The sequence below is a fragment of the Maylandia zebra genome, linkage group LG23 (assembly GCF_041146795.1).
Source record: "Maylandia zebra isolate NMK-2024a linkage group LG23, Mzebra_GT3a, whole genome shotgun sequence".
NCBI classification, from domain to species: domain Eukaryota; kingdom Metazoa; phylum Chordata; class Actinopteri; order Cichliformes; family Cichlidae; genus Maylandia; species Maylandia zebra.
Window position 1 is genome coordinate 9,413,095 of NC_135188.1, and position 26,363 is coordinate 9,439,457.

Consider the following 26,363-nt stretch of genomic DNA (forward strand, 5'->3'; position numbering starts at 1 on the left):
TAACCCCTCCCTGGGGGCAGGATGGGAAGTGTACATCTCTGGATGAATGTTGCTGTGGAAAAAGCGCTGTCCTGATTTCAAGCTCAACTGCCAGACAGCCAAGAGAACAGCCATCTACAACACACGGTCAAATCAAGTCGTCTTTTTTTCATTACAAGCCTTCAATTGTTCAACATCTGCAGTGAAAGTTTATAGAAGTGATTATACAGCAACAGCAGCCACTGTCGTGTTGCTGTAACACAAGGTCGCTACTCTAAGAATACGCAGATGGCTAATGACTTTTAGCCTCTTTAAACATTTATAATCCATGATTACCAACAGCAGCAAAATCCCACTTCAGCCCCCAAAAAGCAAAAGAGATAGTTTGCAGGCCACAAGACATTTGAGGGACATTAATTTTTCAACACCAAAATCACTAAGAGTGTTACTTAGAGACAATTTAATACCACCCAGCTGCTAAATTTCAGCTAAAATAGTAGATAAGTGGTGTGGTGAAAGAAATATTTAGGTTTGCAGACACCGTATAAATAATTACAGTATGAGCACTGAGAAAGCACAAGTTACACCAGGCAGCTGTTTCATAACCCCATTAGACCGCATTAGGTTGTTAATACTTGTAGTAGTTGTTATTGCTACCCCAAAACAAAACTTAAATAATAATTTCTGGTGAACAAAGCACCACTGCAGATTATAAATAATTAAAAAGAAAATGTAAAGGCCTGCATTACAGAGGACATCTCTTGAACTGAGGCTACAAGCTCACAGGCTAGCTTTCAATGTCAATCCCACAGTAAAGCCCACTCTATTATCGTTTTTGAGTCTAGTGGGATCATAATTTACAAAATAACATTATGTTAAATTCAATATGACTTGAAATTACCAAATGAAACCATACATTTTTGTAACTATATTTTTTTTAAACAACCAGAGTGCTCGCCACCTGCTGGTCAGTATAAGAAATAAAGGCTTGAGGTTTCACTTTTCAAACCCAGAATCTGTCCTCTTGTGCTACTGAATTTTAGGCATTTTATGGGTATTTTTACAATGACTGACTAACTAGAGTCACAGTTTGCACCAGTCCACTGTGGTTTTATGAATTCATATTTTCTTCCATTACACTTTTTTTTTAAATCTGAACTGGAAGGCATGCAAACAGGCACAGGCAACTAGCTAAATCAACTGATGTGGGAACTGCTCCAAGAAAAAAAAAAAGTCAAAGGAAAAGAGCAAAGGAAAAAGGGTGTCCCAGTGAAAAGAAACTCAACTTGAATCCTCAGGATCCAGGTAACAGCAACATTACTAACATGAAACAAGACTCAACTGAACTGGAAGGTAAAATTCGCTGCTCGATTTGTAAAATATATGGTGCCGAGGTGACAGATATATGGAGAGCAGCAATGGAGATACGGGGGTAAGATGCTAATGCAGCTCAATGAGATTAACGTTAAGCAGGGAAACGGATAAGAAATTGTCATAGTTAAAAGTAATTGCCAAAAGAATAATCAGACACAAAAGTAGGACTTGTGGTTCCTCCCCAGTTTTCAAACATGAATGTTATAGTGTGATGTATAAGCAGTAACAAGTGGGGGAAAATTGCACTAGAAGCTGTGAACACTAACCTGTGTTTATACACTGGAAAGCGGTACAGACAGATCAGAGAACGCGAGAGAGCCAAGCCCAAATGTGCAGAGCATCAGCTGGTGTGAGCAATAACTCTTGTATTGCAGATAATGCAATTAGACCTGTGCACTAAAGGGATTTAGCTGTTATAGTGTTCCCTTCCACAACACTGGATTATAACTGAATTACTCGAGTTTTACTCTACAGCACAGCAACACGTCAACAACCAGCGAGTAGGCAGGCATAAAATGTATGCAATGTCATGGAGGAAAGACTAGGTCATATGGGGATAATTGTACTAACAGCTTGCCTTTACACATGTCATGTTTGCAAGAGACGTTTTAAAGAAAATATAGCAGACCTTTCTGTGAGACTGTTGCACATGGTTCCAGCACACTGTTAAACTGTTATGACGAAAAGGTTCATGCAATCAACCACCTCTCCAAAATAAAAATAAACTCTGAACATGATCAAACGTACTGCAGGGTTTTTCCTGGCTCAGAATCGCTGTTTGGAGGGTGTCTACCCACAGCTGCGAGAATAATTGTCCACATACACTACAGGCAGTGAGTTCAGCATTTCCCACAGAATTAGGACTGTATTCGAGGAGGTAACGGGGGGCACAGGGCACTCATGCATTAGCACGTGTGAGCACTTGAGAAAGGTTTTACATCTGTGCTTTTCTAAAGCAGTTAATAAAGAATACACTTTGTGACAATAAATAATAGAGAACCAAATAACTGCCTCTTCACTGAGTTTTCTCTTTCCATGGAAAGACTCAGACTCCACCATCTTGAGCCGTAGACGGTGACGGCACTCTTTGTTCTACTCTTTAGCCTTGATGAGTGGCATATGAATGAACCAGTTCTCCACCTGCTGCAGGTTCTGGTTAGATTGGTCCACCAGCTTACAGTAGAGAGAGGAGGGACTATGAATGCCAGCTGCACTTCATTAGAGCTGAAGATCATCCAACCGCAGACAGACAGATGACGAGAAACACCTCAACAAGGACCTAGCCAGCCAGGTAGCAGGATTTAAAACAAGAGATGGGAAGCTAGATTGTTAGCAGTGCCAAGACTTTCAAAATAAGAGCAAGGGGTTTGCCTACCCAAGTAAGGTCTATATGTGGGAAACATGTACTTGACAAAAATAAACAAAACAGTTACTTTTGAACATTTCATAAACAATAATGTCTCTCATGCTTTAGTAAATGCAAAATGTAACAAAACTTATTGATAAATGATTAATATTAACCAAAAAAATCCTTTATTTTTTGTTAATACTGATTATTTTGTAAAAGAGTTTTGTTTTGGTTTTTTTTTCAACACAAGCTACACTCGTTTATCGCGCATGTACGTATAAACAGAAACAGACAAAAATAGTTTGTACAATTAAAAAAACTGTAAAAATAAGGACAAAACATGAATCAGACAAATACAACTTGTTACGGCACTATAGTTGTTCAGTTAATATCTTCCATCTAGGTTTGCTTATTACAGAAGTCTACATCATTCACCACTTTATCACTCTGTAATCATACCGAGAGTGACGTGACTGAAGTTCAAGCGAGTGGGAACTTCACCGATACACAGATGTTCTGACTTAGACTCACACAGTATGTGATATTTCACATAGCGGTCAATAATTCCCCAACTATAAATCAATCTTTGAATTGTGTGCTTGGGAGCCAGGGAACTACTGTTGTTAGAAGATTAATCGATTATGAGATCAGAACTAACTTTGTAACATTTGATTATATAATCAAATCCAGCATAATAAGTGAAGGCCTAATTACAAAAATAATTTTATTACATCACTGAAGTAGAACGAAGGATTTCCCCTTTGGTTTTCTTCTCGTAACTACATTTTGGGGTTTCCGGGAATTTCTTTTTGCAGGAAAAATTCTACACTGCGTAACAACTGCTTCTGTTGTACACAATCTGTGTGTACAGCTGCAACATCAGGGATACAGCTAACTTTTGCTCTGTCAGCAGTCCAAGGGTTATGTGTAACCACAGCAGACAGAAACCTTTACCCCCTATGTGCAAGTGCCAGACATTACTCCACTCCCATATGGGCACCTCCAGATTCTCAGCAGGAGGTGGAAGAATGAGCAGAGGGGTACTACTGCCAAAACTGTGTGTGTATGAGGGGAGGGGTGTGGGGAGGAGTGTGGGGGTGTCTGTCCGTCTGGTTTGCCCAACAAATATTTCAAGGCCAAGACATGTCAAGCGTTCTACAAGAGCAGCACAGGCTCCATCTGCCAAACTGACCAGGTGGTCATAGGACATTTGTTGTTCATCACCAAGTTGCTGTTAAGTGAAGATCTTGCCACCAACGCTGCAGCACAAGCACTGACACATGATGGGAGTGAAAAATTCTCAGGCCATCTTGTTTCCATTAGTTTAAATTGATTCCTAAAGGTCTTTTTAATGACCATTGCAGAGTGGGCTTTTATCACCGCTTCCGCATAATGTCTAAAAGGCTAAGAGTTTCTTGGCATGAAATGCAGAAACAAAAAAAGAGGGGCATACAAAGGGCAGTGATGTCAAGCTTATGAAAGCCAGGAACGAGAGATGTTAAAGAGCCAAGATGTTAAACAAAATGTGCCAACCACACGAGTGAGCAATCTGATCCAGAAAATCTGAAGCTGTTAGTGTTATAAACTTTTTGTCCTAAGATTTATTTTACTGCACATTTCCTTTCAGTGTTTCCATGGACTGTGCGTTTTAAAGGTTTCTTCCAAATATTAAATGCTTATTGGTGGCACCAGTGGGTCTGTTTTCATCCTAAAAAAAAATCTTGCATTTACAGCTCTTCTGAAATTGCCAAGATCAGCTGACTGCTATCAAAGTAACTTACACTTACACTACAGATTAAGTTAATGGCACACACATTGCTTTTCACACTCCAAGCTAGAAAAAGTACCTGACTTTAGTAACCTGTAGAGCCTCCCTGAGCAAAGAGCTCCATTAGATGTGTCCTGTAGCTTCTAATGGTTAACAGCGATCATTCCTCAGATGCAGTTGTTTCAGTTTAATATTTCTGATATCCTGATGAACAGCTCTCTTTACGTCATGTGGCATAATTATTTTAATCCAGGTCAGGACTCTGACCTGGCCATTCAAAAATATTAATTTCTTCTTTTTCAACAACTAGTCGCTGATTTACTCAGGTGCTTTGAGTCCATGTCTTGTTATGTGCTCTTTCAACCACTCCTAATCTTCCGATCACAGACAGCTGTCCTGACATTATCCTGTCAAATGTGTTACATAAATTCAATTTAATTGTTCTCTTGGTAACAAAAAGACAATCATGCACCGATGTAAGAAAGTCACTCGAAATCTTGATGCTCCCTCTACCTGGTGTGAGAAGGGAACATTGTCACAGAGGAGTTGTTAAATAACCTGGTAATCTTTTGCAAACACGAAATGTACTCCAATGTTTTATACTCAATGTTCAATACTTTCTTCATGGTATCCTTACATTAATACTACTTCCATTCAAATCTTTCTTATACTAGACACAAGTTGCAGAGACTCCTGCAGGTGTCTTGCTGTTATTCATGAGTTCTTTTTCAATTCTTGCAGGATGGCACATTTTGTTCTATGTGAGATCTTTTTAGAACGCCCACTATAAATGAGTCTTGAAATTCTTCCATCTGTAGTCAATTTGTCTCCTTGTGTATGGATGAATTGATGCGTATCCATGCTCAGCTTTCTGCGTCTCTAAAACACTTCATTTAAGCTCCGTTGAAGGTTGTCATTTAGGCATGGTTCACACCAAGCACTTGCTTTCAAGCTTTATTGAAGTTATTTGTCCGTAACTTCAATTTGTATGTCTTTATTTATAGAGAGGGACATGTCTACAAACCTAAATCTGCACTGATGCACAATGACACACCTATCAGAACCATTGCGACACCGATTGCCACATCTGGTGTATATATGAGCCTGACCGATTCACATTTTTCTCTAACAACTATAACTGCTATACCCGACATGATGCAAATGATTTTTCAGATAATACAACACTGACAATTTAAGTTTATTCCATCTTCTGACATTTTTTTTTTACATGTCTAATCACAAAGAGTGTATCAAGTTTGCCACAGGCCCCATCTTATCTTAATGACCTTGTAGTACCATATCACCCTATTAGAGCACTTCGCTCTCACACTGCAGGCCTACTTGTTGTTCCTAGAGTATTTAAAAGTAGAATGGGAGGGAGACCCTTCAGTTTTCAGGCCCCTCTTCTGTGGAACCAGCTTCCAGTTTGGATTCGGGAGACAGACACTATCTCTACTTTTAAGATTAGGCTTAAAACTTCCCTTTTTGCTAAAGCGTATAGTTAGGGCTGGACCAGGTGGCCCTGAATCCTCCCATAGTTATGCTGCAATAGACGTAGCCTGCATTGAGTTTTTCCTTTCCAGTCACCTTTCTCACTCACAATGTGTTAATAGACCTCTCTGCATTGAATCGTACCTGCTATTGATCTCTGTCTTTCTTCCACACCATGTCTTTATCCTGTCTTCCTTCTCTCACCCCAACCGATCGCAGTAATTGGCCACGCCCCTCCCTGAGCCTGGGTCTGCCAGAGGTGTCTTCCTGTTAAAAGGGAGTTTTTCCTTCCCACTGTCGCCAAAGTGCTTGCTCATAGGGGTCAAATGATTGTTGGGTTTTTCTCTGTATCTATTATTGTACGATCTACTGTACAATATAAAAAAAAAAAATTGGAACCTGAGAGGTTAGATGACTACACCGAAGCTACCCGTCGAGATACATCCACTAATTATGATAGTCTAAATTTCTGTGTGTCTCCTCGTAAATCGTTTCTTAAATTTAAAACAGAAACACAGGCTTATGAATAGCATGCCATTACCCTCCAGCAGTGCTAGGTCTTTAGCTTTACTTATGGGAATAGTCCCAATCTGTGCCACTGGTAATGCTAATTACCAGTGGCACAAATCAGTTTCTTTTTTTTTTTTTATATAATACTCAATTACATAATATTGAAATGTAGAAAATTCACTTGGCAGGTCAACCTCTAAAATAAAATGAAGACTGGGAAGTAACAAGCAGGACATGCCAAAGTTTTACTTTCTGACATTAGAATAATGGCGTCACACAGGGACCTTGAGATGAGTTCTTGTCACACCAGAGCCTCATGACAGAGCTTACTCATCTGGAGTTGTTGTCTCACTCTCACTCTGAGACAAAAGGAAAACTTCCATTCTCGAGTTTCTATGGAAACGCCACACAGGAGGACTTTTTTTTAAAGCTATTTATGGGTCTCTTGACAGTGCAGTGAATCTTATGAAAGAGAGTCATTCAAACTCCAGACAGTATCCTACTCTGGGAGAGAGCGAAGATGGGGGCCCAGCATAGTGGCAAAGTAATGGAAGTAACCACCTTAAAGAAATACTTTGAGAGTTTTGGGAAAATGCAGTTTGTTTTCTTGCCATGGTTTAGATGAAAAGATCAATGTCACCCTCATGTCTTGGCTCATCGTACAAGACTACAGCCATTGGCCGGTTCTCATTGCCTTGCATAGAGACAGAACACAGGAAAAATGCTCATCTAAGTAATAAGTCCTAGCTTTATAGTGGGTGTTTAAAAAAGAAAAAAGAAAAAAAAAGCTTAGGCTGGAAACTTCAACTAGCCTAGAAAAATAGTCTGTTTCCTTCCCACCCCCTTTAAAGCTCATGTTTTTGAACTGCACCAAAGAGTCAATTTTTCACCTTCTTTTTCAGAGTAACTACAGTACTCAGCATTGCAGAAAGTGCGACACTCAACAAGATTATCACCCTTTGTGGGAGTAAAGTTTAGGTAGCTGCTCTGTAATTTTGAAAAATTGTAACATTTGTGACTAAATGAGATAAACTGTATGTACTAATTACACTGGATTAGCCAGAAACAATTGTTCATATCTGGCTAAAAACTGTGCCAGAATCAACATGCCGAAATCAGAATTCATAAAGTTCAAGTGGTGTTTAGCACTGGTGTGGCAGAAATCCTATATCTAAATGGCTGAATTTTGTATAGAAGGAAACGAACAATAATCCATTCAAGCTTTCCAACAACTACAACAACTCACTGAGCTTGTTTGTTTCCCTCGCTACATACCAAATTGCTTCCCACACATTTGTCTACAGGCAAGAAAACACTCGGCAGTCTGGAGGCCAGATGGAGGCCTGGATCACATGTGAGAAGAACAGGAAGTTTTCAGAAGCCCTTGAAACTCTCCTCCTGTTCCTCCTCATGTTCTTCTCTGTTCCTAGGTCAGCAAAAGCGTCTGTGGGTTTTTCTGAAATTTATTTACAGACACAATGTCTTTCATTCCACTACATGCAAATTACTAAACACATCTATGGAGTAACCACTCGCTGACCCCAAACAAAATACCGTTTACTGCCAGTTCCTGGCCCTCCTGTGTACATTTAGGGTTGGTGGGAATCTGGACACTAGAATATAATATTTTTTAGAGTTGAGGTACAAACTCCATAAGGATACCATGTGCAGCTCTAGGAACTATATCTCTGTATAAAGGTGGTGTAATCACAGTGAGGTTGTAAAAACATTCAAAAAGATGTTTCTGGCCCAAGTACACTTTGTAAGCTACAGATTAGTCATCAGAGAGAAAGCATTTCTGAAGTAAAGGGGTACGGATTTATAGTACGGTATATACACACACAATGCACATCTGCCACACATACGGTTTTCATGAAGCTCTTACGCATGTGGGTAAAAGTGCTGGCTTTAAACAAAACAACTTGCACATGAACTGGCATGTCTCTCTGTGCAGCCTTTTGCATATGGGCTGATTTCTTTACCTGGCTGGCCTCATATGAGGGGTAGAGCCTGGTTCTGGGTGGCCCTGGGATCACCCAGTCTGCTTGTCTGATTTGAAACTGAAAGATCAGAACTCTTTAAGTCTGTGCCAGTTCATACACTGTGCTTAACACTGGCTCTCACAGGAACCCACTCAAATTTCAGAGCAGACAGAGTGAGGAAGCAAAATGTAAGCTAAAAAGAAACAGAGCGAGATCAAAGACTGAAAAGAAAATGAGGCAAAGAGAGGAAGAAACGCTTGCCCTCCTGAACCTATAATATAGCTTTGTGGCACAGACACACTGCCATTTGGTCAGCAGGCTAATTTAGCAACGCAAAAACAACTGGGGCAAGAAATCACTGGGGCACACAACTGACGTGCCAAAAACAATAATCTGATAATGATTAGAACTGCTCAATGCAGCATTTTTCATGTTTTAAACACCTTTTAATTGCCAGCAGACTCCAACTTAAAAACTAAAGACTTTCTGAACCTCTGCTGCCTATAACAGTCTTGCCTCTGTTTGAAGAACTTGGGCTGGACTTTCTATGCACTCCTGTGTCCTCTGCTGCTGCTATTTTCAGATCCCAGCCTGAACAGTGAGCAATACTAACTAACATTAACTCTAAAATTGAGTCCACTAATCATAAACATCAAAAAATAACCGTCTTTCTAAGTAAAGACAAGCATGTTTGTACACAACGCAAAGCCTGCAGACATTACAATACCAATATGAACAGAGTCATAGGTACTCCTGTAGGTCTTCATCTGGCTTGTGGGATCAACTAAAACCCTTAAATGTCATTCTTCTGGGGAATGTTTTCTAAAAATGTCTTTTTAAAATTACTTCCCCAGCCAAGTTTATGAACTAGACATCATCAGATGATCCAGTGTAGCTAAAATACAGATTAAAGCTTGCAGGCAGAGCGTCACTTCCTCGCCCACTAACATTACCTCAAGTAATTTTTATAAATGTAAAGGGTATTTTTATGCCTTTACTGGATATTTGAGCAGTCAAGATAGACAGGAAAGTGGGGAGAAAGAGAGGAGGACAGGATGCCGCAAGGAGCTGCAGGTTGGACTCAAACCTGCTTCGCTGCACTCTGGCCATGTGGAATATGGTCACCTGCTCGCCTACTGAGCTAAACTGGCACCCCAGCATGCCCGTTCTGACTCTACCAAATGCAAAAAATTTATAAAATAGAGAAAAAGGTTCTATTCAATATGAAACTAAACTAATAATCGGGCCCATAAAGTTGTAAGGAACGTGTTTACTGAGGTCAAAAAGGAGGGACTTCTTTACTTCTATACACAGGAAAGATTTTTGTAACCACATATTTCACCCCCTGTTGGCCATTAAGAAAAATGCAGCTTTAAGACATTTCACTACTTAAACTATAAAGATAAGTCAATCTTCTATACCAACTATGGTCTCATGTAAGTCTACTTTGTATACCTGAGAGCCAGTATAATAACAACAGTATGTATGATGGTCTCCCAGTCACTGTAGTGTTTTGTTAGCATAAACAAACCAACTGCAGTTTGTTTCACGGCCGCAGGTGTTTTTAATTACAATGGTTTACTGGAAGTCGTGTATAGCTCTTTACAGTCTTGTAGACCAGATCAAGCTGTCTGTCAAACAGTAACTAAATTTATGCACGTTAGGAAAGTCCACGTAAGTTAATTACAGTATTACACAACCTCTGATTACACTGTAAAACTATTTAAACATTTTTGTACTGAAACGGATTACAAGTCATCTCCTGTAGACGCAATGATAACATTTTCTGAGAAAGCAACTCATTAATCAGCACATTAACTAGATTAAAATGAATCAACTCAATCATTAGTGAGATTTTGAGCTCACAGGCTTCTTTTGTCACGTATAATAATAATTAATAACCTGGATTAGCACAGAGGAAGTCAACTTGTATCCAAGATACAACGGGATTAGTTCGCAAATGTCACAGTATCTGTGTATTGAGTACTAGTCAATATGAGCTGAATACTAAGCATTTCCTCACATTACTCTCCACTGTGTTGGTGAAAGCATGCAGTGTCTGTAGCCTTTTGTTCTCTCAGTCATTCAGGGTGAGCCACCTGCTCTGCTCTGCTTCAGCTGACTTTAATTTACTCAGGGTGTTGCAAGGCAAAGGGAAATTTGACAAGAAGCTGGGCGACTACCTTTTCTACTATAACCACTACTATCTTGTGTTCCAGTAATCTTTGTTTAATGTGTGCATGTTTCTCATATAACTGCTTATCTTTCAATTGCTCTGTTGTATGTCAGAGCAGTGGTCAACTGAAGAACATTTGCTTGCACTGGCTGATATTTGTACGCCTCTACAGTGGACAAACAAAGCCAGGATATTGACACAGTACTGGAAAAAGGCCAAGGCACAAACACTGCATCTGTTCTCTGAGTCAAGGAGCAGCACAGCAGTGACCATTTTTTGCTTTCTTAGCAAAGTGTGTGAGTGTATTTGGCCAGTCCACCCTAATTCAGTGCAGATGTAACGTGTAACTGCTAGCCTTCCTTCATGTGTCTGGCATCCCAAACTAACCAAAGAGCAAATCTGGGAAAAACTGTAAATAGTTCAGCGTCCTCACTAGCATAAGCTGAAAGTGTAGTCCTGTGTACTCTACAACCCAGTTTACCTGCATGAGAAACCCATTTCTGAATTTTAGATTTCTCCTCTTCTTCTTATCTGTGGACCATCCCTTAGCTCTTATTAAAGTTCAGTCTCTGCTAACTGGTTAGCCCTTCCTGTGTTTCCCTGCCAGGAAGTTGACCGGGAGCTGCTGTGGTGATCCTCAAGGTATTTCATACAGAATTTTATATCTCTGCTCTCCAGGGAGTCTCTCCTGGACTCCAACTCAACTAACAGTGACTACAGTTGCTTTATGCACTTCAAGATGATAGAGTTGGGGTTCATCCATGGAATAAAGAACTAACTATAGAGGCAGCAGATTTTGGCGCACCCATTTCATCCCCTACTGCAACAAATCAGTTCAAGTGTGTGGGAAACAGTATTGCTTGACAAGGTCATTGCACTCTTTATTTAATACGCTTGTGTCAGTCCTGAAGCTGTAGACCTCTGCTTTAATAAAGTACAAACTTAGTTTTAGTGATCAGCCACAACATTAAAACCACAGACAGGTAAAGACTGTAACACCGATTACCTCATTACAATGAAAGTTTGCTTCTGGAAACTCTGAGTCCCAACATTTTAAAAGGCACTGCAGATGAAGCAGACCCCCTTCAAGCAATGGCACTCCCTTAAAGCAGCAGGACAAAAATAGTCACAATGGACTCAGTTTTCCAGCCCCAGATTCACTGCCAGGCACCACCAGACCCCGAACATGTATTGCATAGTGTATCGAAGCAGTTTTGACAGCACAAAGCAGAGCTGCATAATTGCAGGCAAGTGGCGATAAATACTTATCTTCATTTTAAATATATAATAAAATAAGCATTAACAAGAAATCTCTTTTATAAGCATGTTGCTGACATTTCCTGCCCACATTTGCCATTAAGGGCAGACACATGGGCAGAGCTCATTAGACATTTGACGAGATTCACATTTCAAAAATCCCAGGTTGCTTTGGTGAATCATCTCACAGCAAGACAGATGCTGGCTCTTCTGAAACTAATCAGGATGTCCAGATTCATAGCTAATTGGCCTCTCGACATCATCAGCGTGAATTTCAGAGCCTCTCAGAAAGGAGAACAGAAAAGCAGACTGCCCGGCTCAAACTCGCACCAACATTTCAACATAACCGTCACATGTCTGTTTGTGTACTGCCTGCACACCTGTGTTTTTGTGGGTGTGTACCGTATAATGGGCCCTCATGGATCTAAATTCAGTCTGTGACTCATTAAAACAAACATTGCTCAGGTTGTGTCAGACCAGTCATAGAGTACTGTGTGTGTGTGTGTGTGTGTGTGTGTGTGTGTGTGTGTGTGTGTGTGTGTGTGTGTGTGTGTGGGGTTGGGCTCAATGTACATTTGTCTCCAATCAGAAGAGTTATGATGGGGTACAAGTTGAAAGCAATTCTCAAGTCAGTGCTTGTGGTGGGATGTGAGTGCAGAAAGCATATAATGGATGAGTCTTGGTCAGATCTCTCTTCTATTCAAGTCCCCTTCAATAATTAATCATGTGTTGTCAGCAAGTGAGACCTCACACACGTGGAGTTACTGAAAACACAGCCATCCAGTAGCCTAGTTTTGAATATTATGACGAACTTTCTTGCAAAATAAGTCATATAAGACTCCTTTTTAATCATCTGAACCAGAAAAGAGACGCAAGAGCTCAAAGAATGTATTCAATAAACAAATGATTAACCACAATGAGTTTTTTTAACCATCATCTTTCCTGGTTTAAGTCACTGAAAGCTTTTTCTTTTTACATTACAGCAAAGATCTATAGAAGCTAGTCTTGTCAGGTGGTTAGTAATTCCACGACATGGTTATTTCATCTAACACGACCAAACTTCTAACAAATAAATATAAAGCCATAACTTAAATATTTTTAATTATATGACACATAAAAGTTACATTTATAGTCAAATAAGTAAAAATAAGGAAATGAGGATTGTAAGTAAACCCCCTCCACAGCTTTTACTACTACTAAACATGGGCACTGTTGCACAACAGTAAGCTGGATTTCACTTTTTCTGATTTAAGAAAAGAGCATCAACTATTACATTACCTAATATATCTTATTAGCCTGCTGCTCCTAATAACCATTATATTAAATGCATTTTTTTCACAAAAAACAAAAGACAACATTTTCCTTAATTTGTATTAAACTGACATCTGTCCACTTTTGTGCATCACTTACGGTAAGCTAAATTATTCATTCCTGTATGTAAACAAGCTTAAAGAAGATTGAATTCACCCTGGCTGATGCATTTACACACTCACTACTTTCTCTTCATGCTGGAAATGTAAAAATAACCTCCCTCATTTTCTCAGTCTTCATCTTCTCTTCCCGTTTGCAGAGGTGCACACAAACAGTTATCTTTCGTTTGTGCCCAAAGCCAGAGTTATGGAAAGTGGCAAGTGCTACATGAATTATGTGTAGCAAGAGACATAATAAGCAAAGAGCTTTAGTGGAACAATGAAATTGCCCAAATCCATCCTAAAAGGAGGTGGAACAATGATGCGGTGGTTAGCACTGTTGCTTGGGTTCCTTCAAATGCAGCTGCCGGATGGGGATGTGTGGAGTTTGTGCCTGTGCTTGTCAAGGATCTCTCTGGGTAGCCTAGCTTCCTCCTTAAGTGGTTAGGTTAGGTTCATTGCTGATTCTGAATTGGTTGTAGCTGTGAACATTAGTGCAAAATGCTGATAGACTGACCACCTATGAGAGCTGGGATAGGCTCCAGTTCCCTCCCCCGTGAGTTGGATGAGCAGTTGGCAACACTGATAGACGGCCAGGTGTTCCTAGTCGAAACCCTGTTTTTCCCTACAATTTTACTATGATAAAATATGCCCGGTGAACTTCTACTGAAGTTCAGCTTCTACTGAAGTTCAACCACACCATGACTGGCTTGGATCTTTCTCAGTTTGGCTATAGACTGGCTCTTTGTGGAAAGGTAGGCAAACACTATTGTTCCACAAAACAGATTGATATTCTTGAAACGTTGTCTTTTATGATATGTGGTTCGGGCTGTTTGTCAAATCCAACAAATCTGAAAACACCACCTGAGCCACTTATCACATTTTCATAGATTTTATGACTATTCAATTAGCTGTCACTGAAAATGTGTTAGATGCAGATCGTTTGTTAAATTGAAAAGGCATTTTCATAAATCAAGATTTTATGCCCAGAGCTCTTAAAGTGATTAGCATGCAATTTGATTTTTCAAGACGTACACAATCCTGCAGTTCACTTTCCCTCAACATTTTAGTTTTACTTTGTGATCCAAATAACTTGTGACAAACTCAACTATAATCTTGTGCTTCGGGGAGTAGACTGTACTTTCCAAGCCTCTTCCGATTGCGATTACTGTTCACACTGCAAGTAAATGTGTTATGGCATCCAGTGGTGAAAAAGATGTGGCTGGACAGTTACATTTATCATTAACACTTCATCATCTGGATACCCAGTCCCTTCTCACTGCTGAGACGTCTCTCAGGGACAAATGCAGATTAACTGCACCGCTGGGCCTTGAAGAATAAACAGGAAACATTTCAGCACATACAAGAACACCAACATGGAAAATCAAGACCAGAAATCCTAAGCAGACATTTCAAATATTTGATGTACTTTTTCCCCCCACTTGGGAAATAAGCAAGGTGAGTCAGAGGCTTCTGCAGCTGCTTAAAAGGTGGGTTAAGAGCAAGCAATAGCCCCAGGGTCAGAGGTCAAACAACTGAAAATGAAACTGAGCGAATCATGATTCTGCCTGAGGGATGGGAACTGAACACTTAACATGCCAGCAGTCAAACGGTCCATGGATGACCAATCCTGGCCCACCAAACACAACACAGGGTGAGAGGTGAAACTGTTATGTTAAGGTCAGCCAGGTATTAGAGGTGCCTCGGGAATACTTTGTGGTTAGGGGGGACTCCTGCCCTCAAACAGCTGACAAAACATCAAAAGGATAAATTATGCTGAAAACAACTGTAAAACAATTTAGTGTTACTTCATCACGCACAAGACAGACTAGATGACATTTTTATTTTGCTGACATAACCTGAATTATTGTGTGACAAGCACAACTGAGAGGATTGTAAAACAAAAAGCTGACAAGTGGTTGGTCCCCAAAACATTTTTCTAAGAGCCTTTACCCAGGCGGCCACTCGACCACACACATACTCACACACAACACAGGATCTAAAGAAAGGCTTTTGTTAGCTTCCACAGGTGTGACTGGGACTGAGGTAAAGAAGGTCGTGGATGCTTGTCTTAGTATCGTCATGCTGACAGACATGCCAGGAGATGTGACAGACAAAAAAAACCAGAAAAAAAAGACGACCACTGGCAACTGTGGCATTTTATGTTTGGAGGACCACCCAGAATCTAGTGTTAAAACAACATAAAAGAAAAACATCAACACACACTATTTACAAAACCTACACAATGAAATTAACCCTGTGAGGTCTGATGCTTCTTTTATCGCACTAATCTAAGAACTAAAAATGTAACTACATGTCACAGCAAAGCAGACCTCTGACTCTGATTGGTCTGTTTTTGAGCAATTTTAAGTGTAAACACATTATTGACTTGTCGAAGGACACTGATGGACATGCTGTTTTTCCTCATTTTTGGTTGTGACACTATATAGACTCTGGGTCCTTCCTGTGATTTAATAAACGTGACTTCTTCAAAATGTGTTTGCTTCAAGTGCAACATGAACAGCTTAGTTTTACTTACACGGGCGCACACACAGCAGGGATTCAACGCATTAAGGCTTAAGGCATTGGTACCCTGATCTCATGCTATAAGGAAAAAAAACTTCTTCTGTATTTTGAAAATTGTTTTTGTAATTCTTGATAATCTTGGGGGTGATGTGTGTTTTAACATAAGATTTACCACAACATGGCTGTGCGGTCTAGTCTGTAAGTGCTACGTAAGGCTTTGATCAATTGTTTTTTTCCATGTAATAGAAAAATAAATTTGCTATTAAATTTGTTAAATCTGCACTTTTTTCTTCATTTGGTTTTTTTCCCTCTTTGAAGTGAACTCACTGTCACCTCATTTTCATTATCAAGGTTATTATAAAGCAAGCATTCAAGCAATCAATACACAGTCAGTGACATAAAAGTCTTTTTGAAGGTTTTTTGCTTAGCTGAGATTGCCACAGTCGCTCTGAACCAAATCTCTATCAAGGTTTTTTTTTCTGCATAGAAAAGATTCTGATCACCCCACTATTTAAAAAGGTGATCCAGAGCCAGAGGTGGGAAATCAGCAGCACTCAAGTAAATGAAGACCCAGTAAATAAAGTTGGCCAAAGGAAAATATTTAACAAAGCATAAAAGACGTTTCCACCTATCAAATTATCAAAATTGTTAAATAAGGCCAGAGTCTCATTATCTTTACTGTAAGATCCCTTAAAGATGCACTGTGATTCAAGAAAAACCCTGCCTTTGCAAATGGAAGCCAGCACAGGCGATATCCTCCACACACCATAAATCAAAAACTATTTAAATCTTTTTCAACATATGTATTTTGTTTTTCTTCAAAATTCAGGGTTTGGGTAGTTCAGGCAATCAGATCTCATAAGATGAAATGTAATAAGGAATTTATAAAGGTAGCCCAAAGAAAATGATGGACACATCTCCTGCATGTGGTATAAACCTGACAGTGCCTTGGAACAAAATATTACCACTTAAATAAGGTCTGCCTGGAGGCTTTCAGGTGCAGAAGCACATCACTGCATGCCTGATTATCAACAGAACTACACACCTTAGTTACTGTGAAAGACACAGACTTGTAACCACAATCACCACATAAACCTTAAAGAGGTGATGTCTCACAACGCAAACACGCAGACGATGCACATAAAATGCATGTTGATGCTTTAAGATGTACTGAAAAGGGTAAATGTGAGCTGGCAAGTAGGACGAGACCCAACAAGCCCAATGTTTAGAGGAGAAACAGTGACCTACAAGTGCTCATGACATTCCTCAGAGACACACCGACACAAAACATCCCCGCCTGTCTGAGAAAATACTCGGAACAAAAGTCTCTTCCTCTAAGCGTCTCGACTAAAAATCTTGATGGACTAAAAACCACAAAAGGCAGACGTACACCTTCGTCTCATTGTTGTCTCGGAAGCGGTAAAACCCTACAATGAAGATGCTTCAGATGCACCTTAATCTCACTTGATTCCGTCTTTTTTGCTTCTCCCTGCGTATTACGCAACCCCACGCATTCTTATTCACTGCATTTGTTCCAAAACATAGGTAGGAATCTGAAAATTGCCAAAAATGATGATTACGGTTATTATTATGAGCATGTTTGCCTATGACATCAGTAATGTGATAAACTGGCAAGCTGCCCAGGTTCCCGTCTTTATGTAGAAGGCATGATAGGATAGCCTTCATTCCTCTGTGAGACTGTGGATTAGTGTATTTACTATCCATCTACTACTAGGATTTAAAATTACAAACTGGCACTAAAATTTTTACTTTGAGGAGGATGCATTCTGCTCATTTACAGTTCCATCTTTATATTTGTGGACTTTACTAGACTAGCTTTGCAGTCTAAACACAAGAAAAACAGATATTTTTTGACATTTCTTACAAGGTATCTGTGAAATATTTTTCGCCAAAGAACCCTCCCCCCAGCAACTGTGGCATTTTATGTTTGACGGACCACCCAAAACCTAGTGTTAAAACAACATAAAAGAAACACATTAACACACTTCTTACAAAACCTACACAATGAAACTAACCCTCTGAGACCAGTGTTAAATCTAAGAACATAGAAATGGAACTACATGTCGCAGCAAAGCAGACCTCCATGACAGCGATCCGTCTGTTTGACAGCAATATTAAGTGTTAACGAACAAGGATGTCTAGAGCTGGTTAGAAGGTTTAGCTTAGTGGTACAATTTAATGCCACAGTGGATTCATGTAGCGCTACATGCTATAACACTAACTGCTGAATATGTGGTGGTACAGACATGAAATTGGAGCCTCATATGTGCAATTATGTAAAAAGGAGGTGAGGAGGACAGACAGAGACAGCAGGGAGTATATTTTCCCCTTCCAGCAACAAGACACAGTAACATGTAGGGAATCCCAGTGGACAACCCTCAGCTGAGCAAGAGCAACAGTGTTAGTTCCTAAAACTTTACTGGTTATGACTACTCAGTATTGAAACCACAATTTTCAAACGCAAAAAACTTGACTTTTGAAATTCGAGCATCTGTTAAACTTGTAATTTTGTTTCTCATGAGGCTTCTTGAACTGAAAGTTTTGAGAAAATATATAATACAAGAACTGGTCCTTTTACCATAGTTATCTGGAGCCGTTTTTCTATATGGTAAAGTTAACAGGAACAGTAGGTTTATAAAGGTTAACGAAATACATTAGCTGAAGGGTTGTAGCTTTTGTATGTTAAACAATGTCCATAGCCTTCTTGGGTCTTTCAATACGTCATAAAAACTATAATAAACTGAACACTGAGAGCAAGCTGAATCCTGAACAAACACGAATCTCATGTTTAATATGAGCATCCATCTTTGTAGCAGTGCAAAAGTCAAAAAAAGGACAAGTATAAAAACTATAAAAAATATGAAGTGCATTAGATGAGTATTAAAAGATACACAGTGGGAACCAGAGATGAAGACACGCTGATTACTTCACTAGATAGCAACTGTTTGTTTCCTAGGAATGAAAGTCAGCAGTCAAAAGTAATTCAATTCAATTTATATAACGCCAAATCCCAAAGTCCTAACAGAGCACTTTACATAGGAAGGTCAAGACCTTAAAACATCATAAACAGACCCAAAAATTCCCTTTGAGAAAGCACTTTGAGACAGGGAGTAAAAGAATGGGGAGCAGAGCCGACTCAGTGTCTAATAAACTCTAATCTCATTAGTCCTTTAACAGGCTTCAGCACAGATTTAGACAGTGAGGAGGGAGGAGGAGGTACATGGAAGAAATATAGCAAAAAAGAAAATAAAACTCAGCTGGTGTCAGTGGCTCATAAGAGAAAATTACAGGTGGCTCTAAAATCCCGGCATGCACTGTCCAGAAGGTTGCAACTACTTGCAGACCTGCGTGGGAAATATAGAGGAGGCGAGAGAAAAGTGTGAGCGTGTTGAGAGAGCTGGAATGAACAGACCAAAGCCCTCTTGAAAAATTCCCAGTGGAAAGCAGTAAGTATGTGTTTGCAGTATGTGGGCAGCGTGAGGGTGTAATGAAGGGGTTCAGCCGCGCAGGCAGAGGTCAGCCAGCCGGCCAAGAGGAAAGGCCTCAACAACTATATGATGTCATCAAAGACCGCCAGCGTGACTCATCGACCTCAGACGAGGGAGGTGCACAGGAATTTTAATGACATCTCTCTACATAAGGAACCCATAAACAGCATTCTTTTTCTCTGAAGAAATAAATCCACTACAAAAGAGACAGAACACGCCACAACTTTATTACAAAAATAACTGAGGAACAAAAACGCTTTCCAATGTCCTGTGGGTACCTAGATATTAGACAACTTCCTTCAATCAGCTGAAAATAATACTAAATTAGAAGGCTGCGCTTTGCTTCCTGTGTGTTTAGAATTAATCCTTGAGGACAATGTGAGATAATGCCAGGAAGAAAAGGCTATCAAACACACCAGGCCTATAAAAAGAAAAAGGCAGCCCTCATTACCAAAGAAGAGACAACGACCTAATTACATCCCAAAAAGGTCAGGAAAGTATATTGTTTCACTTCACATCAGCTAATCACATAATGACACGCACACACTCATAAAGAAAAACACTCAAATCCTTCATAGCATACAAAAGATACAAGCATCATTTGTATGTATTTTCCTCCTAAATGTAGCCTCCAAACTGTAGTTAATGCAGAGTGGAGAATTGAATTAAAAATTAACTCTGACAGTTTTATGACAAAGGCAGAAATTATCATGAAAGACAGTCTATTTTTATACTCTCAGTGCAGGCTCAACTCTCCAGAGAGAGACAATGATAGCTGAAGATATTCACTAAAAACTCTCTCCGATTCTTCCCCTCTCTCCTTCCTTTGCTCTGACCCAACTGCTATGACACCTGAACCCTGACCTTTGACTTCCAGACAGATCCAATAGCTTTACTCGCTCTCATGCATAAAACAAAACAAAACAAAAACATAGGAGTTATTTGTTCTCAATCCGCATGAACAAAATACTATGTTATACGAGTCAACGAGCGAGAAAGGCAGACAAAACACTCATGTAACGGAGCACCACGGAGGTGAATCATCAACCTGACTGCGAGGGCCCAGACAACCACAGAGCTACATTCAAGATGAGCCTTTTCAATCCTCTCATCAAAGAAATGCCAGGCTGCTGTGTCAAACAACTGCTGCAACCCCGGAGATGATAAGAGGAGGGGCAGAAAGCCGAAACATTTGTCCCATTTGGTCCTAACGCCTTCACTTAACACTCATCAGTTTCTGTTACTGGTGGCCTTTCCGTTCATGCGCGCGTGTACACACACACACACACACACTCTCTACATGTGTCGGTCAGTCACTAGGATCAGACGCGACCCGAAACAAAACCCTGTTGTGCATCTGTCAGGCAGTCCCCAATCAGAGCCATTCTCTGGCCATATAAGAATTGGAGGTGGAGCTCTCCCTCAACAGAGGAATGGCACAAGAGCCGCATCAAGCCTTGAAAGATCCCCCCCCCCCCCCAAAAAAAATCCAGGGGAACAAAAAAAAAAAAGAAGAAAAAAGAAGTGGGACTGAGAGTGTCACCCGGGGGCAGTGAGGCAGCTCAGTCCCCAAGGAGCACCGGCCAGAGATCAGTGAGAGCTTTGATCTCTGGCTTTTATGTTGTGAAAATGTTACACCTGCACTGCCATGTCTTTTCTTGTTCTCGGTTATCAGCACAGAGCCTTAGGAGAGCAGACTTGAGAGAGGTCATTAGTCAATAGTATGACACTGTGAAAAATCTATAGAAGTGCTCAGAAAATAGAAAACCGTATTCATAGATGACATGGGCAGCATACCCTCAAAGGGGAATCAGTGTATTAGTTTCGAATGACCATCTCTCGCTCTCCCCCTTTTTTTTGTAACAAACAGGCTTTTCAGCACTGAGGGGAAATTCCAAAAAGCACAAACAGCTTTGAAATGAGCACAAAAGCTCTGAAGTGATACTTTGGCAAATGAGGCGGGTCCCCCAGCAGCAATTTACAGCAAGGCCTCTGATCTTCATACCTGCATGGCTCGGCAGCTACATTATCAGAGCTTTGACATTCCAGTGATTCTACACAAGACCCTGACATCTTTTCATCTACCCAATCCTCCCTTCGTGGAGACCAGAGCTGTTCAAAGAAAGGCCCACGGGTCTGTCATGGGTGTATTTAGAAGGGTGTATGTAGAATCTAAAGAGAATTTGTTAATTAAAACATATTTTAAAACACACATCACATGTCATTTTATAGTAAATAGGCCTGGGCAGCTTGGAGAAAAGCATAAATAGCATAAATCACAACACATTATGAAGAAAAATTGCATTTTTTTAATTTCCCGCTGGATTCTACGAGTGCTAGTGTGAAGGAAAGGGCTGCACAACCATGTTAAGGAGGTACAGTTATGCTGTTTTACGTTAATTGATAAATAAATACCATGTGCCCACTGTGACAGTGAATAGGGATGTGCTGATCTGATATTGCATATCAGTGACAACACACCAGATCTGTTTTTTATGACACTTTGAGTCAGCAGAAGCAGAGGCATTACAGCGTGCAGGAAGTTTACAACAAAGGATAAAAAGGTTGGAAGTATATTCCAGTATATATTCTTACACCGACAGACTTTCTGTCAGCTCTTTCTCGCTCTCTATAGGTTTAGTGTAACTCTTGCTGGGAAGCTTTTGCTGAACTTACAATGACATAATACACTGTTGTCAACGCTGTCATTTAATTTCACCTGTCTTTTGACAGCTCTGCTCCACAGATGATGTGTGTTTGTGTGTGAGGAGCAGCAAGGATGACCACTTAGACTGAGAGGGAGTAAAGCAGAAACTAGCACAACTATGAATGACAGCAGTATGAAGCAGCTTAATGACTCTTAACACCAACCTTAAATGTGACCAGTGAAAATAAATTAAATCAATAACGTGACCATATTTATAAAAAAATTATTTATCTTGGTCCTGTTCTCATTTATCATTTTACTAATCAACACCAATACTTTTACAAGGTTATTACAAAGTAACGTGTAAGTCAAGCTAATGCTCCCCTACAGGGAGCTGATTAGCTGATTAAATTAACACAGGTATCTGATCATTACCTGATGCAGATACCTCAGCATTGTATCGGAACTGAAATGAGTTAAATGTGCACTTGCTTTAAAATAAACAGTCTGTAGTCATCAAATGTAGTTTAAGAAGGTGGTGGTCAAAGTCTGCTCAACTGTAGGCAGAACGTTTTGCTGACTGGTGAATGACATCGAGGACTTCACAACAGCAACCAGACTGCACCGCCAAAATGAGGGTGAGGGGATTGTCTGAGAGTAAACTGATTGCACTGCTGTCTGGGGCAGTCAAATAAATAAAATTTATTTTAAAATATACTTGGATAGCCATCCATAGACCTGGGCAGCCCACCCAAATAAAGTCGATGAGCAAGTTTCCTCGTCATAGATAATCCTAGTCCTAGACTAAAAGGAAAAATTCAATGAAGATCCCCATAGAGTAAAGAATTTAGTCTAGGATTAGGTATAATCCATGTCTGGCATGACACAACAGCACATGCCATCTTAGGTTGAACAGCTTATTTTGCCCTTAAAGATTAAACCATCATCAAACTCGTGTTTTCTTAGGCTTAGAGATTGAGAAACAAATGTTGTGTGTTGTTTTCACTCTTTCACCGTCATCTGTGTCTCATCAGTGGTATCTAAATAAAACTACTGAAACACAGACTCCAAGTCTTTCACAATTTTCTTTCTGCTCTAAATACACTTTACAAGTCCCCTCAGTGTTGCAGATAAAACAACCACCCTGTAGATCCACCCTGAATTTCACAAGCAACACTGCAGCAGGGATCGCAAGAGGAAGGCTGTCTGTGGCATATGACAATGTCAGCAACTAAGAAAGGCCTGCGAGCTCTTCTTACGGGAGTAAGTCCATCTACTGCTGGCATAGAGTGCAGGATCATTTGGTGGCTTAACTATTAACTGCTCTCAATCACTGCCTTCAGTAATGTTGGGCTGCTAGTCAACTGGCTGGCTTTGGGGTCACCATGATAACCGTTAATCCGCAGCAAGGATTAGAGAGCTAGTAATGCAACATGCTGTTTTTAATCCACACAGATTTTCTCTGTTTTGTTTCAGCTTGACCATAACAATGAGAAACACAGATGTGTACTCACTGAGCCATGCTCAGGTAGTTAATATACTAACCCGGACGAGGGTGCTCTTAGCCTGAGCTCGCTGGGGTTGTGCTCCCGGGGTGCCCTGGTCCCGAGATCCACTTCCATGTGCCCTGGCCATGGCTCCAGATGTACCATTTGTGCAGACTGCCGCCCCAGGACCAACCCTCCGTGGCCTCTGCTTGATTCCATCCAAGAGCCGCACAAGTAGGATGTTGCTGGGAAGTTCATCCACGGCACAATCCACCAACGTCCGGCACTCTGGGCAGCGCAACTCCCCGCGTGAGCCAAGGATACCTTGGAGGCAACGCCGGCAGAAGGTGTGCTGACAAGGAAGAACCTTTGCCGAGGCATCTAGCCGCTCGAGACAAACGGGGCACTCGAGCAAATCCAACAACACGGACTCGTCCATTCTCTGTGTGTTCTGCCTCTAATTCAGCAGAAAAACATGATGCTGATAAGGTTTTTGTTTGGAAGCACATCAAGTACTGTCACGTCACTCCCATGCCTCGGCTATTGCCATGGCACCTGCATCAGCTGTAAAAAAAACAAAACAATAATAATAAAAAAAGAAAAAAGAAAAAGGTCAAGACATTCATATTTATCAACTGTATACACAAGAAATAGGTCATGGCATACATATTTAACAGACATCGCAGATGGCTGTAACAACTCTAACAATTACGAGATAATGACTTAAATTTTAACACAAACATCCACAAAGTTTGTCACGTAGTTCTCAGTGAATATTGATTCAAAGTACTTTTTACTGGGAATGCAAACTCCTACTATGAACTGAACTGTGGTTTTGGAAACTCCTTACATGCTTACATATGGCTGAAGCTGTATTGTGTTGCTTCATAATTTGAGCATCAAGCCATGACGAACCAAAACCAGTTCCAAAAAAGTCCAGTCCACTGGTATTGCATTCATCCAAGCTAATCACTTCTGACAGCTGCACACTGCAGAGCAGTGAAGTCAAACTCAGGGCAGCAGAGCTTCTGCACACCTGAGAATTTCAAGTCCTTTTTCTACTTTCTATAAACAATGTGTTCAGATTTGGAAAAGATAAAGCAGCTGGAAATTTGTGTAAGTTTACTTTGTTTCTGCACACAGAAAACTGATCATGGATCAATAAGGATCAATAGGAAGAATGGATAACAGCACTGATTCCAATAAAATGCCATCCATCTTACAGGACTGGTCTCCAGCAGCTCATGTCTCTTATATTGAGAATTATATCACGTCCATAACAGCGTTCTTAGTAAAGCCAAAGAGGACAACTGTATCAAATTCCCGTTTCTTCTGATAAGAACCTTAGTGTCTCTAATAGCAACTGCAAATCAAACGACCTATTTTAAAGGCTATTTATACGCAATGCAAGTTTACCAAGGTTACTGCATGTAAGGATGAAGATGTCTCCATTTAGAGCATACTAAACACTTCTGTTTACTGCACACTTGAAGGCAAAGTATCGAAAAACAAGCCTACGGAGACTTCAAATGGTTTATAATGAGATTATTACGGAGGAGACCTCGATTTTTTCAGAGCAACAGAAATGTTTGTGGCTCCAGGAGTCAATACTTTTAAAGCAGTTTTAAGAAACCTCATGCATAAATTTATCGGCGAGCTTAGTGCCTCTGAAAATGAAATCATGGTGGGCTTATAAAGTCTAAGATTTAGTACCAATCCAAGGCATGGAGACACTGCTGCATGTGTCTTTCTATAAGAGATCTACACCCTACTGTTTTTAAAATGGGGTTTCTTCGTTTTGTTTTATATCCGCACTGTAATGCAGAATGAATTGCCGCACTAAAACCTAACATGCATAAGAGAATTGTTGCTAAATCTCGCAAAAACATTAAAAGGAAAAAAGAACAGTTTTAAGGTCTATCATTAGATTACCTAGCGGGGGACAGGAGGCCAAGTTAATCTCATTTACTCGACAGCGGATAATTACACCTGGCAACTGTGATCTTGGATCATCGGACCCTTTAAACTGACTGTACGGTTAACACCGCCGAGCCAGACACAAAAAAGAAACCTGCAGCAGCGGTGAAGCACTGAAGTGCAGTGATTTGTGTTTAAAGAACGGAGTCATGCAGGAGGATTCACAAGACTAAGTAAACCTGGTTAAAAAACAAAAACAAATCCTAATAACACAACAAACTAATTATTAATCCTCTTTTTTTTTCTTTTTTTTAAATGACAAAATCTTACGCTTATACCGCAACATTGTAACAAAAAACGAAAACATTACATAACGACGCTAAACAGTAACTGATTATTCTTATGCTACTTTCTTTTGAGGTGGATTATTCTCGAACTGAACTACAAGAAAGCAAATTAAACTAAGTTTGTTAGCAAGTATCGCTTCACAACAAGGAGGCTGCTTTAACGTCGTCCCCCTTTAAAAAATACCCAACAAACAGTTAAGTTTGCGCACTTGGAAAATAAAGAGTTTTAACAACTTTAAGGCACAAACAAATATATTTATACACTCCTAAGTACTTCAACTACTATTATTATGTAATTCAGCTTACCTCTTCCAGAACAGGACTCCTCCTCTTGTTGCTCTGTATCTCCCGTAATTTTTTTTTTTTTGCCTCCTTGCTAGTTAGCAAGCCTTCTCAGATATCTACAAACCACTTCTCTGTGAGTATCCAGCAGGAAAATGCTGCCGTTTTTACCCAGACAGGTTTTGTTTAGAGGCGCACACCGCGCAGGAATCGCAGACCTCTATCAGATAGTGGAGTAAAACCTGACATGAGAAACACAATACAAGAGAGACAACGGAACTCCAGCCTCACCGAGCGCCATGCTGATACTTCTGCTCTGCGGGACTGCTGCTAGAACAAGCCGAGAGGGGGAGG

At 40.2% G+C, this 26,363-nt stretch overlaps 1 protein-coding gene across 1 annotated transcript in view; it reads right to left on the minus strand.

Moving 5' to 3' along the window:
- The window catches only part of sh3rf1 (SH3 domain containing ring finger 1), a 49,775-nt gene extending 23,412 nt beyond the window's left edge, over positions 1 to 26,363 (minus strand). The window contains exons 1-2 of the mRNA XM_004557094.4: positions 26,034 to 26,363; positions 23,522 to 24,027 (exon numbers count right to left, since the gene is read on the minus strand). Of these exons, the coding sequence (XP_004557151.3) occupies positions 23,522 to 23,902 (381 nt within the window). The 5' untranslated portion in view covers positions 23,903 to 24,027; positions 26,034 to 26,363. The remainder of the gene's footprint in view (positions 1 to 23,521; positions 24,028 to 26,033) is intronic.